This window comes from Epinephelus fuscoguttatus, linkage group LG21 (genome assembly GCF_011397635.1).
Source record: "Epinephelus fuscoguttatus linkage group LG21, E.fuscoguttatus.final_Chr_v1".
NCBI classification, from domain to species: Eukaryota; Metazoa; Chordata; class Actinopteri; order Perciformes; family Serranidae; genus Epinephelus; species Epinephelus fuscoguttatus.
In genome coordinates this window covers 2554529-2570426 of record NC_064772.1, presented here as the reverse complement: position 1 = coordinate 2570426, position 15898 = coordinate 2554529, and the positions used below count along the sequence as shown (strand labels likewise).

Sequence of the window (15898 nt, the reverse complement as noted above, 5' to 3'; positions counted from 1 at the left end):
AAAGTGTAAAATCTCCAGAAAGGTAAGGGTTGCTTTAATGGCATTAAATGATATATTTAGCATTCATCATTATCCAGCATGTTTTCACTTGTAGCAACAGTCCAGTCAAAGTTAAATTGTCTCACTTTAATGTAAATGAAAAAGAACAGCAGGCCCCAGTTTGGCTCCTGTGGTTCAAAACAACCACTGATGAGTTACTGTCTCTTTAAATATTTAACCCTGCTGCTCCTCCTTTGTGTGTGTGTGTGTGTGTGTGTGTGTTCGTTCCTTCCTTCATGATGGCCGCTGCTCAGGACTCTCCTCTTTATCTGGGCTTTGATTTCAGCACGCAGCAGGTAAATCTTCCTCTTTTATTTCATCCGACATTCACGCACCTGCACGCGTTTCACTGGGCGACTTGGTTCACATATGTTACCGCGTGCACGCAGAGTTACAGCGGATTTAAAGCGCAGATGCAGAAGAAGCAGATGGCGGATTGTGAAGCAAGTAGCCTACTTTGTATGTGCGAAAAGTCTGTTCACTACACGTACTTCAACTCTGAGTACACCCTACACAGTGCATGTCAGAAAACACAGTCCTTCATTTAGAACACATTTTTAAAGGGCTTTTACCTACTTTAGTTTTAGTTTATGCACCTACACTGCAAAGTAAAAGCACTCCATTCAGTATGTTTACTTACTTTACAGTGTGATGTGCTTGTACTTAACGTGAGTCTTTATATTCTCTGCTCCAAGACATCTGACAGCTGATGCCATAGTTATCATATATATCTATGTCTGAAGCTACACAGCTCCTCTTTTTCAAAGTACAACTGTAAAAGCCTACTGCACCTTAACGCATCAGTAACATATTATAATAATGATTCTGACACTTACCTTTCTGGAAATTTTACACTTTTCTTTGTTGTTGGACTAAGAGTCTCATCCTACTCTCTAATGTGTTATGTGTGAGCTCAGTCCTGCGTGTTCTTTAATGAAGCAATAGGAGAAGATATTCGGTCTCAGTTAATGTAGTTTATTAAGCAGTAAAGGAATAAAATTACAGAGCTCTGGGTCTCAACTTCACGTCCCTGACGAACAACAAAGGTGTGTCAGTTCACGAAGTCTGACCTCCTGTCCTTTCCCTGACCCAGTATATTTGAGCGTAACAGAGTGTCATTGTGCACGCAAGGCGTTGGCCTCTTCTCATTGGCAGTTCCACTTCCTCCTTCACCACACCACGCCCCTGCCTCGTGTTAATCTGACTCCTTCCCGCTGGCGGTGGGGGCGTGGTTCCTGTTTTGAAAGACAAGAGAACAACACAACTCCCTACACTTGCTGTACCTTACTATCTGTACATCACTTTCTATTGTTTTTACCATATATGAAACTAATTATATAAGCATTACGGTATGTGCTCCTCAGACTTCATGTCTCTTCCTCTCCTGTACTTCTCCACTTCTGCAAAGCAAACACATTCAGATCAGCTGAAATCATCTCAGTATTCTCATTGTTCACATATCTAAAACTTATATAGTGAAACACAACTGATAGTAAAACACATAAAATCATTCTATTCCCAACAGTCCCCCTTTTGGCCTCATAGGACTGAGGCCACTTTTTTTTTTCAGTCCCAATGTCTCCAGGTCCCCCTTTTTAGGTCTTGTGATTACTGCACTTTTGTTTCTTTTGAAACAAAAAGTTATAACTCCCTTTTGGTCTCATACACATGAGACCACTCATTTCTTTATTTTGTATTGCAAAAGGTAAATATAAACGTGTAAAATATAAAAGTAAATATGGAGTGTAAATGTTCTGCAAGATCTTTCTTGTATTCTGGCTTTATATTACTCAAACGTACTCTGGGCAAAGTGTTGCTTCAGAGGAGCTTCTAACCTTCACATTGATCACAGGATATCTTTACCGCACTTATGCTGAACTAAGAGTAAATGTAGGTGTGAGTGAGTTTTTTTTTTTTTTTTTTTAGTCTTTATTGTGACTTATGTATTCCATTGTTAGGGCAGGTTTCTATGCCAATGCACACTTACTCCAGTGAAACCATGTGTAACCTTTACCCTGTAGTTTGACGGCGTGGGACGTCCGTTCCATGACTTTGTAGGGGCCAGTCCACCTATGCTCCGACCACTTTCTTTTAATCACCTTGAGCAGGAGCCACTCTGATGTTGGGTGCCCCTCTCCTTCTGCTCCCTCCTGAGCTGTGGTCACCTGTTTGGAGAAAACTGACACCAATGCTGTTAGTTGGTCATAATACAGTTTATATTGTAGAGGACTTTCTTCCTCTTCTGTAGTTTGAATCCCAGCTCCCGGTCCTGGGAACTGTTGCCCTGTTTTCAGCTCATATGGAGTAAAACCTGTCAGTGAGTTAACAGAGCTCCTGATGGATAATAGAGCTAGGGGTAGCGCATCCACCCAAGTCATTTTAGTCTGGGCACAAATCTTGCCTATTTTTCCCTTAATAGACTGATTCATTCTTTCCACTCTGCCCTGTGACTGAGGATGATAGACTGTACCAAATGTATGTTTTAGTCCCAATGCTCTCTCTACTTCTTGTAGATCTCTGTTTTTGGAATGGGTTCCGTTGTCGGATCTGATTCTTTTGGGAAACCCATGCGTGGGAATGTATTGATTGATCAGAAATTTGATTACTGTCTTTGCATCCTCTGATTTGGCAGGTATGGCTTCTGGCCAACCAGTGTATGCATCCACTGCCACCAGAAGACACCTGTATCCTCCCACTCTCTCTAGCATGTCTGTATAGTCATTAATGACTTCTTGACCTGGGAGTTTGGGGAGGGGAAATCTCCCCTGATGTGGTTTCACCGTGGGTCTAACATTGTATTCTGTACATATTTTACATTCTCTGATGTGATTCTCAATCATGGCTGGCAGAAAAGGGTGACACCAATGAGTGAGACTCGCACCATTTGCATCGTTCCACAATGAGTCACACCATGAGCTTCTTGAAGGACTGATCTCCTCAGCCCTGGGGGCAGTGCAGGTCTCCTGTCTGGGGACCCCCACATACCCTCTGTCTTTACTGCTCCTCTTTCTCTCCAGACTGTGAGCTCCTCTGGAGAGGCTTTCTGCTGTTCTGCTATTAACATATTTACATCTCAGGGCGGCAGGAGGTTATGCACTGTTCTCTCTGTTTGGAGCATTACATACTGCTGACTGTATCCTGCCTTTCCTTTGGCTGCCACATCTGCTGCGTCATTCCCTCTGGAGACAACTGTCCCTGTTTTGTCATGACCCTTGCACTTAATCACTGCTACCTGTGCCGGCTTCATCAGAGCCTCCCGTAGTCTCCTTATGTCCTTCTCATGCTTACTGGGGGTCTTTGCTGCTGTTAAAAAGCCAGATCTGATCCACTGTGTCATTTCCACATGGATCGCTCCTATGACATAGGCAGAGTCTGTGTAGATGTTCACTCTTTTCCCTTCTGACCATTCTAATGCTGCAATCATTGCTTGGAGTTCAGTCAATTGAGATGATTCTTTTCCTGTCACACTTTCTGTAATCACTTCCTCAAACCCTGTCTCTGTCTGTCTTACCACTGCATATGCTGCTTTGAGTCCCTCCGTTGGATGTCTAAAACAACATCCATCTGTGAATAATGTTTTTTTACACATAGGGTCTAAGTCTTTAGCTTGATGTTTTGCATGCACTGCCAAGGATATGTGAGGGGAGGCTTCCTCCGCCGCCTCATACCACTGCAATTGCTCTGAGGTCAGTTCAACAGCTGCAGCCACTCCCTCATTTCCCACCAGTATGCAGGTGGATGTTATCTCCTACATTTTCCTTCTATCTCATTATAAAATGCCTGTTGATACAGCTCGCCATTCCTGTCATAATAAAGAGTTACATGGAGGATCGGGAGGAGGCGTGTAGGATTTAATGACTGAACCCAGGGCCACGACTGATAGAGAGTGCCAATGCCAGGCGTCTCCATGGTTTCTGGCTCGAGAAGGCCCCAGTAGATATCAGCCCAGTGTCCTTCAGCCGTGGGGGAGGTATCCGCTGATAACAACATTTGCGAGGAGGAATGCACAGTTGTTAACGAGCAGTTCACAGTGTAGCCATTTGGGAAGGTCACTATCAGCCCATCCGGGTGCAGAGTATGGAAGCTCCACACTTCAGCAGCACATCTCTCCCCAATAGATTCACAGGGCATGACAAAGGAGAAACACATCTGTGTGAAAATGTCTGTTCAGCCTGGAGTATGGTGGTAGTGAGTGGTTTGGTGAGCGGCAGATTTTGTGGTTGTCCCGAGAACCCAGTTAGTTCAACTGCTGAGGATGATATTTGGTGTTTAGACACAGGAGAGATTCAAGGTGGCTCCACAAATAAAACACCCTCTACCGCCCTGACCCCCTCTTGGGCCGCCACGATCCCCACCCCTGCCTCTGAATCCTCCTGTACCTCCTCTCGAGCCACTCCAATGGGGAGGGCGAGGATCAACCCACTCTGGGGTCGGAAATAGATCTGGAGTGTGTATGGGGGAGGGCGGAGGCTGCTGAACCGTCTGATTGGGTGATTTTTTCTTTGCATCGTTGGTTTTACGACATGTATCTTCCAATTGGAGTTTCAACAGCTGAACCTGTGCTGACTCTGTACTGTCCTTCTCTGCCTTTCTCTGATGGCATTGTATATGACTTCATTAATCCTGTAAGCTTCACTGCTCTCTCCTCGTATTCTTCCCTGAGTCTGTGTCTGACCATATCTGATCTCCCTCATCGTCTGCTTCCTGTGTCAGTCTCTTTACATGTGCTAACCCCTGTCTTATTTCCCTAGTTACTTCCTGTTTAGCTTTCTCATACTCCTCCTCATCCACCACATCTGCATTGATCACTCCCTCCTTAATCACCAGCAAAGGCATTTGCCTGTTGCTCCCCAAGTATGGTGGTGGAGATGGGGCTGGGGGTGTCTGAGGTGGCTCGGGATACAATCTATTATGGGTGGGCTCTGGTGGTGTCGGCGCAGGAACTGGCGGAGTTTGTTTGTCTCTGTTTTTTTTTTTTTTTTTGTGAGTCTTATCAGTGTGTTTCCAATAAGCCATTGCAGTAACTGCCATCTGATGGAGCAAGGCGCGTTTACGTTCCTTCTCCTCCTTCTGGTTTTTTCCATTGTCTTTTTATGAGTTTTGGTTTATTGTCCTTTTTTGTATGTTCTTCCAAATAATCTGTCGGCTTTACCTCTGCAGCCAGCAATTTCTTTTTAACATTTACTGCCTCCTCATCGCCAGGAAGCTCATTTTGGGCCTGTAATGCCTTCCATAAATCATCAAACTCCTTTCCTACAGCCTGTCTCTGCTTATCTATTACTCCTGACAATAACTGTTTCCTAATCTCCCCGCACTGTGTTTTTACTAGGATGGGAGGACACCCACCCTGCTCACGACAGTCCCTGTCAAATTCACCGTCCATGATGTCTCTCTGTCCCTCCTCTGTCCTTACTTATTTTACTCAGAGGGTACTACTCGTCACGATGTTACAAAGCTTCACACAATTACAACAATACACACAATACTCAGCGCCACGTGACCGCTCTGCAGCGCAGTCCACGCGGACTTATTCTCCCCTTTCTACCATTGTGATTTCGCTGCTTAAGTTCCACCAAATGCAGGCCGACACACCCAAGCTTCTACACCACTCTCCTAGGAGGGTGCGGGGTGCCTATGGCTCGGCGGCAAATGGCTTCTATCTTAAGGCGAAATTACACAACTTCCTCTTTTTCTTCCCCACAGAACGCGACCACTGCTCAGGCACGAAAAGAGTTGGAATTCGAGTCACTTCTAATAGACTCTACACAACTCTTCCGCCCCGTAAAAATAGCTGGTTGTCGGTAAGCCACCCACAAAACAATAACCCCTTAAAAGACTTATTTATTTACACTCCCAATATCAGGGTGGTTCTGCGGACCACTGAATAGATGTCTCAACATGAGCGATAGTATTTAATGTTAGGGATCACATGGAAAACGCTCCCCTGCCCGCAGAACTCTGTAACCTCTTTTTTGTGTTGTAACAATCTACACAAAGGTCTTTCAACCTCAGACAACCCGTGTCTTCAGACTATATTCTCAGCTGTCCAAGGGGCAACCTTATGGGTTCCCCCCCCGAGCTTATCAACCTCAGGACACTCGTCTTTTCTTTTTTAGAGACTAGATGGAAAACCAGTCTCAGGGCTTTTCACCCGACTATGTTTCATATTTAGGAGTCAAATTTATGATTTGCTCCAGGGCCTTACACCTGACTATGTTTCATATTTAGGAGTCAAATTTATGATTTGCTCCAGGGCCTTTCACCCTGCCCCGGGGCATTTCACTTTTGTTTTGTTTTAATTTTATTCCTTTACGTTTTAGACTAGGAGACTGTAGTAAAATGACAACACAATCTTTTAGCATTTCCAATTGCAGAACTTCGATAAAACAGGCGTCTGCTTACCTGTTCTCAGGCCGGCCAAGTGTTGTCACGATACTGTCCTCCGCTGAATAGTCTTTATTCTGTCACTTCTCCGTCTTCATCACGTCGGGGTCACCAAATTGTTGGACTAAGAGTCTCATCCTACTCTCTAATGTGTTATGTGTGAGCTCAGTCCTGCGTGTTCTTTAATGAAGCAATAGGAGAAGATATTCGGTCTCAGTTAATGTAGTTTATTAAGCAGTAAAGGAATAAAATTACAGAGCTCTCGGTCTCAACTTCACGTCCCTGACGAGCAACAAAGGTGTGTCAGTTCACGAAGTCTGACCTCCTGTCCTTTCCCTGACCCAGTATATTTGAGCGTAACAGAGTGTCATTGTGCACGCAAGGCGTTGGCCTCTTCTCATTGGCAGTTCCACTTCCTCCTTCACCACACCACGCTCCTGCCTCGTGTTAATCTGACTCCTTCCCGCTGGCGGTGGGGGCGTGGTTCCTGTTTTGAAAGACAAGAGAACAACACAACTCCCTACACGTGCTGTACCTTACTATCTGTACATCACTTTCTATTCTTTTTACCATATATGAAACTAATTATCTAAGCATTGCGATATGTGCTCCTCAGACTTCATGTCTCTTCCTCTCCTGTACTTCTCCACTTCTGCAAAGCAAACACATTCAGATCAGCTGAAATCATCTCAGTATTCTCATTGTTCACATATCTAAAACTTATATAGTGAAACACAACTGATAGTAAAACACATAAAATCATTCTATTCCCAACATTGTTTAGGTTAAAATGCTATTAATAAGCTGATGGCACACTAAAATGTAGGCTAAGTGAATTCCACCAGAAATAACAACTTATAATTACAACATTCTCATATAGTTCGAAGAAAACTCCGACCAATTTGACCACATTGCATGGAGTTTTCTCCTGTCCTGTCTGTCTTCCCCACCTGGAGGCCTCCAAATCAATGTTAACAGATTCACATTCTTTTTCTATCACAACTTAACAGGCTTCGCTCGCGGTGGTAGGCTATATAGTCAATGTATAAGCCAACAAAAAGAGGCTTTTGAAGAAACATGTAAGATGTGAATCACTACTTAGATTTATCAGTGCATAAACTTCATACATTAATATTAGACCTTCAATACATCTCTGTCAATTACACTCTCACACTTCAACAAATTAACTTAACTTGGTTATTAACTATAAATCAAACAAATGTTTGCAAAACAATCCATAAAAAAGTGCAGGAGGATGGATGGCTTTTACAAAGGAATAAATAAATAAAATAAAAATAAAAATAATTACATCTCAGAATAGTGATGCTCCTTGTGCCACCACACATTACTTTCATGCCAATTTTTTAAAGTCCTTTATATGTCCTGTTTCTTTACAAAAGAAAACCCCTGAAATTCTGGGTGTGCAAATAATTTAAATTAAACTGTAAAAAATTCCTCCTTCTCATTGCCACATCTATCTCCCATGAACATCTCTCTTCAATTAAATAGTTCAACAGTTTTCTTTCTTTTCAGTGTGGAGCAGTAGACTTAGGTTAAACAGCTCTCTTTGTTCACTGTGTCATTTCCTTTTCCAGGTGTATTTCTTTTCACTCTTTGCAGCACTGAGTAGATGTTTGTCTTTCAAAACAATGCAGTAAAACTCTGAACAGCACTGCTCAAAGTTGAGTGTGATCAAGAGCTCACTCCTCATAAGCTCACACATCACGATGTGGCTGATGATGGACAGCATGTTAGGCGGGTCAGCTACTTGAAAGAGAGCCACCCACCTGGCAGCCACGTCTTTGGACCATTCATCTTCTGCACCTTCTCTGAGCCCCTTCAGAGTGGTATTTGCAGTGGTGCATTCATCATACCGTTCATCCATGTTGACTTTTTGGGTGAGGTTGAGCTTATTAGTGACCAGCCCCACCTCACCCTTTCCCTCCCTCCGGGGCTCCGGGGGAACCAAGTTCTGTCTTCCTTTTTTTGGGTTGATTAGCCATGTAGGCAGTTGTAGCCAATGCTGGAATACCTATTTTACCGGGTGCACTGTTCGCCATTGCCGCTTGCTCTCCACTTCTGCCGGCGGCACGGGAACGTGCATATGCAGTAGAAAACCAATAGGAACGCATTGGTCTGAGCTGACCTTTGATTGGTTGATGCACATCGGCACGATACTGATTCTTTAGAGGCTGAACACAGAGCCATGGTGAGGTGCAGAAACCTATTGTTTGTCTCAGACCACTTGATTTACTTTATGCTTAGAGGATATTATAAAATTTTTACTCAATTATACCAAAACAATGTTGCCTACTGGAGCTTTAATGTAAGAAGCACCGACAGTGTAATCGATTTTTTTTTTTTTTTTTTTTATTGCAACAAAAAGTTGACATTATACTGTATACATTACGCTGTACGTTTATAGTACACTTATCATTAACTTTTTCAGTTGAAGACATTTTTAGAAAAAACACCACTGAACACCACTGTGAATGAAAGAGAATCCTTAGATGATGATAATACTGATGATGATGATGATGATGATGACTGTCATCATCATAGCCTGGAGTAGCCTGGCGTTGCCACACCCAATTCGCAAAACGCGAATGGATCTGGACACGGACTGTACATTTCCTCTATTCTCGAGGGGCTGTATCAACAGCTGTCACTCATAGTGCCCCTTCACGCATTTGGAAAGACGGAAAACCAATCAGAGTAAATGACATGTGTGACGTAGGCTAGCACAACGCCACTGTAAACAGACCAGCAAGCTGCAGTGGAGATGAGCTGTGATGATGTCTGGGAAAGAGTGTTACCGTCTTTGCGAATTTCCTCCTCACTGTCAACTCCGAGTTGCGTGGCTGTGATTCCCAGCTAGGTCGCTTCGCTGACCTGCTCCTCCATGAGAGCAACTAGCGGAGAAACAACAATAGCCACTGGGTTTTCACTGAGTCCCATCTTTTTCCCGATCAATGGAGCCAGTTGGTAAATTAAACTTTTACCAAACCCTGTAGGAAGGACGACAAACACATCCTTTTTTTCAATAAAAGCTTTCAGTGCAGCCGTTTATTCTGATTTTAAAGAAGCGCTTTTTTGATTGCATGGCCAGACTGAGTTGCAGAGCGAAACAGAATATAAGATTGCGAGATTAGGATGGTTTCACCAGGCTAGTTCAGTGGTGTTTTTTTCTAAAAAAAAAAGAAAAAAGAAAAAAAAAGTCACTTCGGCTTCTAGTTAGCTCTGAGTGACAGAAGTTCCACGGTCGCAGAGTGATTTGAGACTAATAACCAATCTAAAATCAGCATTAAAGGTCAAGCTCACATTTGATTGGATGGGACATGTGACATTCAACTCGGGGGGAAAAATAGTCACACCAGAAGAATTATTTACACTTGCACCAGTGCTCCCAATTATATATATGTGTGTGTATATATATATATATATATTTATAGTTTTTTTTTTTTTTTTTTACCAAAACGGTTGCAATTTCGAGCCCTGAAGGTGTGCCATAGTGCAGAAAGAGAGGTTGCAGGGAGCACAGCCAACTGTCTTCTGAAAAATCAAACCATTTCGCAATGTATGAGATTGCTGTGTTGAGGAATGCAGTGAAATCTGCCTGTGCCTTGTTTGCGTCATGTGGGAGGAGACGCTGCAGCTTCGCTTTTGTTAAGTAGCCATAAAACTGGTCATCCCTTCTCTGTGTGAGTTTTTGCTTGAAGGCAGACATGATGGAATATAACTCAACACAGGTGGTCGAATCACTTTCCTGCTTCTTTATAATTTCTTCAAAGAGGGAGAGGATGTTACTGCAGAACAGGAGGTAAACCTCCACATCATCAGCATCTTCCTCAGTTGAGTGTTCACTGAGCTTTGACAAAGCTCTGATCTGTCTGGGACGCTCTTCCCCCAGGCTGATGAAATAAGACCTATGAGCAGTCCAGGTTGCATAAGCCGAGAGATGGCTGGATTAAGGGACAGCCACCTTGTTGAAACATGTGGCAGAATCTCCCGGAACACCCCACATCACAAAATTCGCAAAACTCTTTGAGTGACTCCCTTCGTTTGGCAGATGGAGAAGTGGCCATAGATCTTCAGCACAACATTTTCCACATCTACAGTGAGCTGGTCGAGAGCATGCTTCACTGTGTTGTGCATAATATGTGCATGGCAGTTGCAGTAGACCTTTTTGCTTTTTCTTCAGGTTGGTGGAGACAGAGTTGTGGATTCTGTAATTTACAGCAGTATTATCTGCACTATATGCTGTAACTTGATCTAATGATAAACCAAATTTATCAAGGGATTGTTGTATGCAATCTATAATCCCAGCAGCTGACTCAAATGCATTCTCCACGAAATCAAGCATTTTGTTGCAGATCCCACTTTCTGGACTAAAGTATTGTACAGCAAGGGGAAACATCTTCCTGTTCCCCTTATCTGATGCATTCGTCTGTATGGCAAATGGAACGGGTTTACCTGACCCGCCTGTTAAGACATCAACAACATCAGCCACTGCCTTGGGAGCCAGGACGTCTTTGGCCATTGCTTCTGCCTTTGTTCTCCCCAGAGACATCTTCTTTCCGATTTGGAGTCATGCAGAATCTTTTGGTTGAGCTTGTGTGCACAAGCTGTTATAGTTGAGGTTGTGTTTAACTGTGTGGTATACCTGCGTTAACTCAGCTGCTGTAATCTAGAGGGGAGGAGTAGAAGGAGAAAATATTAATGAAATGTCATAATTGTGCAGACTGGGGTGAAAACATATGTCATTGTTTGCAGTCACACCGTATGTCACACAGACATATCTACACACAGAAATATCTTTAAATCTAAGAAAACTATTTAAGTAAAACAATTTTCATTATTGGTAAGTAAATTCATTCATTCATTCATTCATTCACTCTGTTTTTATGTAGCATATTGTTAATCCATTAGTAGCCTATAAGTAGGCTAGCTATGCAATTTTCCAGATTGGTAATCATAATAAAATATCAGTTTTCTTTACATGCACTTATGTATCCGACTGTAAAGTTTAAACTTCAACCTTAATAAATCATAACGTAGCCTGATGTCACTGAAGAGGCCATTATAGCAGGCCACCCTCATTTAGAAAGAAAATCAGTCCCTAGTAGTAGCTAAATTATGAGATGTGATTAATTTAGCCGACATTAACGTTGGCTAACAAATAGACACACATGAGATCTACCAGAAAAAAACAATAGAGAGTTAAAAACTTACTGTATCAGCCTCAGGAGATATTTGGGGTACGAAGAACTGTGACACTGTTTGGGGCGTCGGTGGCGTAGTGGTAGAGCAGGCGCCCCATGTACAAGGCTGTTGCCGCAGCGGCCCGGGTTCGTCTCCAGCCTATGGCCCTTTGCTGCATGTCTCTCCCACTTCACTGTCCTGTCAATTAAAGGCAAAAAATGCCCATAAAAATATCTTAAAGAAAAAAAAAGAACTGTGACACTGTTTGGTTCTTGCTCACAACAACATTGTGGGAATGTTGTTCTCCTGAAGCACGTCTGCTAGGCCACCGTGCGCCACAGAAAACACTCGCCGACAAAGTTTGCAGTTTGCTCTGTAATCATTTTCTCTCACACTATCAAGCCAAGCACTTGAATCTTCCCACTCCGTATTTTAAGGGACGGTTGGCAACTCTACCTGCTACGTCGAGCTAGCCCTGAGATGATGGTTTCGCATGGAGCAGTTCTGGTCTCAGGATGTGGAGTTTTTGACTGTGAAATGTCGACCCTTTTCATCTTATATGTTGCACAAATTGTTTTTAAATGTTTTGTTTCTTTTTGCTTGGGGCATTTCGTTATTGTGCTGCGCAAAGAAATGACAAATAAAGAAGTTCAGTTCATAACGTTACAACAACACAGCATCCAGTTGCTAATGGCTAATGTTAGCCTACTGTAGCGTAGCCTCTGAAACATTAACGTTATCTTCCTTGTGCATTTCCTCTTACTAGTAACGTTAACGCTACTATTTAACGTTAGCACTGTAACCTAGTTCTAAAACCCATCAGTCATCACTGACTCCGGTTGAGTTTTAAAACTCCAGGGTTGCGTTTGACTGTCTTGGTTGTAAGGTTACACTCGCTCTCTCTTCTGTGTATCTAACGTTACCTTGCCAGCGCAGGCGTCTATCATAGACGTCATGAGGACTTAATGGAGGAGGGGGGAGGAGGCTGTTAGAGGGAGGCGGAGTTGCAGGAGGGGGGGGATGGGACTTTGGAGGGAGGCCGGAGTTGTGGATGTTCAAATTTTTTTCTAAGTGCTGTGTGGAATGCAAGAAAGGTAAGAGTAGCTTTAACTACATGAAGCTGATAATACTTAAATGATACTCGCAGTTTACTCAAAGATGCCTTATAATTTTAATATATTTAAAATTTATATGTATGGATAGAAAATTCAGTTATATTACAAAATAGACAGAAATTCAGATAGGCCCCAATAGGGGACACATCTGGGCGATCCGAGCCCGTCGGTACCCAACGGGTCGGGTGGGTTTGGTCAAAAATGTAGCTATAAATTGTATTCGGGCTCGGGTCGGATTCGGTCAGCTTTCAGTGAAAATCTAGTGTAAAAATAAATAAAATCCTATTGTCTGTCCTGTTTATTGCACTGTTATTTACGTGACAACACCTGAATATAACACACACAGACAGACATTGGCTGTTTGTTTCTACCCCTCTCCTCGCTGAAAGTCTCGGACCTCCAGCCGCCCGCCTCCGCCTTGATTAAATGCTGAAAATAAAATAAAAGAGGGACACAGGTTTTTCCTATTTTATCTTATTTTGTTTTATTTCTCCCTCTCCTCTCACTGGAAGCGTCAGACCTCCCGCCTCCCACTCCCGTCTCAAACATGGAGGTCTCCCTCTCTGCTGAGCACGCCCGGCCTGTTAAATAGCCTGTAACCGTAACAACTGTGTGACACAAACTCAGTGCTTTGGTCATTAAATAATGTCGGGCTCGGTTCGGGTTCGGACAGAAATATGCGGCCTGTGCCGCACTCCAACACACACACACACACACACACACACACACACACACACAAACACACGGAAAACCGGACATTATCATCAGTTTATAAAAAACTCCCCGGACGCCCCAGACGGGACATGAAAAGTGGACATGTCCGGACAAAAGAGGACGTTTGGTCAGCCTAAGCAGCACCTAATGGCGAAAGTACCCCTACAACAGCCTTACGGCAACTCTGGAGGGACACACTACTTCGCATACAGAAGTAGGCCAAGCCCTTTGAATTACATTTGATTTGTTTAAAAATTGCAAAATATTGACTGATTGATAGCTGTAATGCTAATTTAGCCATGTTGAATCCCATTCATTTATGCTAACAACATTAGCAATAAGAACTGCCAGCGGTTCAAATGAACATGTAAGTCTTTAGTTTTCACTGCCTACCCTCCCTTTCATTTCAGGAGTGCCTCTTCCCTGTGGTCTGTGTGCATCTCACTTGGGTGTTGACAAGTACTTTAATTGAAAAGTAGCTTGCTAAAAACTTCATGAAAAGTTGCTAATCTCTTCTCTCTAATTTATTCTCTCCTCTCTGTACACATAAGTTATACAGTATTTTAATAGAGCTGAATTCTTAATTGAGTTTTCCTCATTCACATATTTTCTGTTTCTGCTGTCAGACGATGGAACAAGTGTGAAATACTGAGTGAAATGTGGCCCAGTAAAGCGGCTTTCACACAGAACGCGATTTTCACCGTGCCCACCGTGGGGTAGGGCGCAGAGCAAGCGGAGAGCAAGGTGCACAAGCGCGCATTGCGCACATATTTGGCACAAGTTGCTAAGCGACCGAAAAGTATTCCGGTTCCGGTCTGATGCCCCGGATTTCATCATGTATCTGTCCGTGCTTCAACGAAAAGCCCTGGCTTTAGTTCTTCTTCTTCTTCTTCTTCTTCTTCTTTTTCTTCTGGGGAGGAGGAGGAGGCGAGCAGCAGCAGCAAGAAGGGTATGGGTCCATGAAATCCTCATGGCAAGACAGGATTTGGGGGGGTACAGGTTCGTTGCGGTCAAATTAAAAAATTTTCAATTTGAGCGCAGACTGGCGGCGCGCTCTTGCGCCGCACTAGCACATACACAATGAATGGGTTCGTTGGTGGAGGTCTGTGCTTTGCGCGCTCTATGTGTAATGTCAGGGCCACACTGGACGCGTTAGTGCCGCAGAAGGCGCTTGACTGTCCACACAGGCAGTGCATTTCGCCTGCGCTCTCCGCGCCGGTTAAACATCGACTCCACTCGTCTGTTCCCGTCAGTACTTGTTTTTTCACTTTAACAAGTCATTTTAAACATGGGTAAGTCCATATTTTCATCGTTTTTTATAACATAATAAGTTAATGACAACTTTTTTCTTGGTGTAACGCTATAGTGTCAGTTTGCGAGTGTGACAGCTGGTTAATTAACAGTTGTATTTATATTTATAAAACCTGTGAGCGGAGTGATTTTACTGTTACATGTCCCAGTGATGTTATACTCTATATCAGCACTCAGGGAATGCCTCTCATCCAATCAAATTACTTGGTCGAAACTAACTGTTGTATAATTGCCTTTAGCGCATCAGTAGGATTGTTATTTTGGTTATGACGGATGTACGATAATTTCCCTCAAAATACGATAATTTTGAGTCTCTGGTACGATAATCCTACATTTCCCACCTGGCAACGCTGCTGTGGTGAGCTTGTGTAAAAGTGGACAGCAACAGGACTGGATGGGTCATTGTTTCGGATTGCACATCTGTGTTCAGTGATCTTGGTTTTTTAAGGTCTTGTTGTTTTGCCAATGTAGGCTAGGCCACAAGAGCACTGTAACATGTAAATGACATCTCTTGTTTTGCAGGAGATGATGCTGTTGATGTGAAATCTCTTTCCAGAGTGAGGGTTGTTGAAAGTATGTGCTTTGTATGTAGAATTACATTGTTGACAGTTTCCACATCTATAATTCCCCGGTTTGATTTAAGACAGAAAGTGTGAGGCGACAGGAGGAGGTCGGTCTGCTCTCACCAGCATGTTGCGGAGATTGGGGGGTCTTTTATAAATCACTCGTGGGACATTGTTGAAACATTCTTTTAAAGAAGGGTCAGAATAGAGGATGTGCCAGTGGAGTTTGATGATTCCTTAGATTTCCCTTCCCACCGGTGAGTATTGAATGAAGCATGATATTTTTGTTTCAGATGTTTTGTTTTTTCGTGTATTCAGGCATTCGTTTTGGGAAGTCCTGTGAAATCTTGTCGCTGCATTGGTGATCCATTCTTCTGTGTACCTCCTCTGTCTGAAGCAGTCCTGTAAGATAACTGATTGCTCCTGGAAATCCACCTCATCACTACAGATTCGTCTGATGCGATTAAATTGTGAAATAGGAAGGTTCTTCTTTAGAGAGGTGGGGTAGTAGGATTCACCATGCAGTAAAGAATTTTTATCTGTGCTATTACGATATAGGTTAGTTTTCAA

At 43.2% G+C, this 15898-nt stretch overlaps 1 protein-coding gene across 3 annotated transcripts in view; it reads left to right on the top strand.

Moving 5' to 3' along the window:
- Window positions 1–219: 219 nt before the first annotated feature.
- xylb (xylulokinase homolog (H. influenzae)) overlaps window positions 220–15898 on the top strand; it is a 294008-nt gene continuing 278329 nt past the window's right edge. For all 3 annotated transcript variants that reach the window (XR_007448299.1, XM_049565798.1, XM_049565799.1), the window contains exon 1: window positions 220–335. Coding sequence is in view for 2 of the 3 variants with exons in the window: in XM_049565798.1 (XP_049421755.1) it covers window positions 276–335 (60 nt within the window). In the remaining variant the exon portion in view is untranslated. The remainder of the gene's footprint in view (window positions 336–15898) is intronic.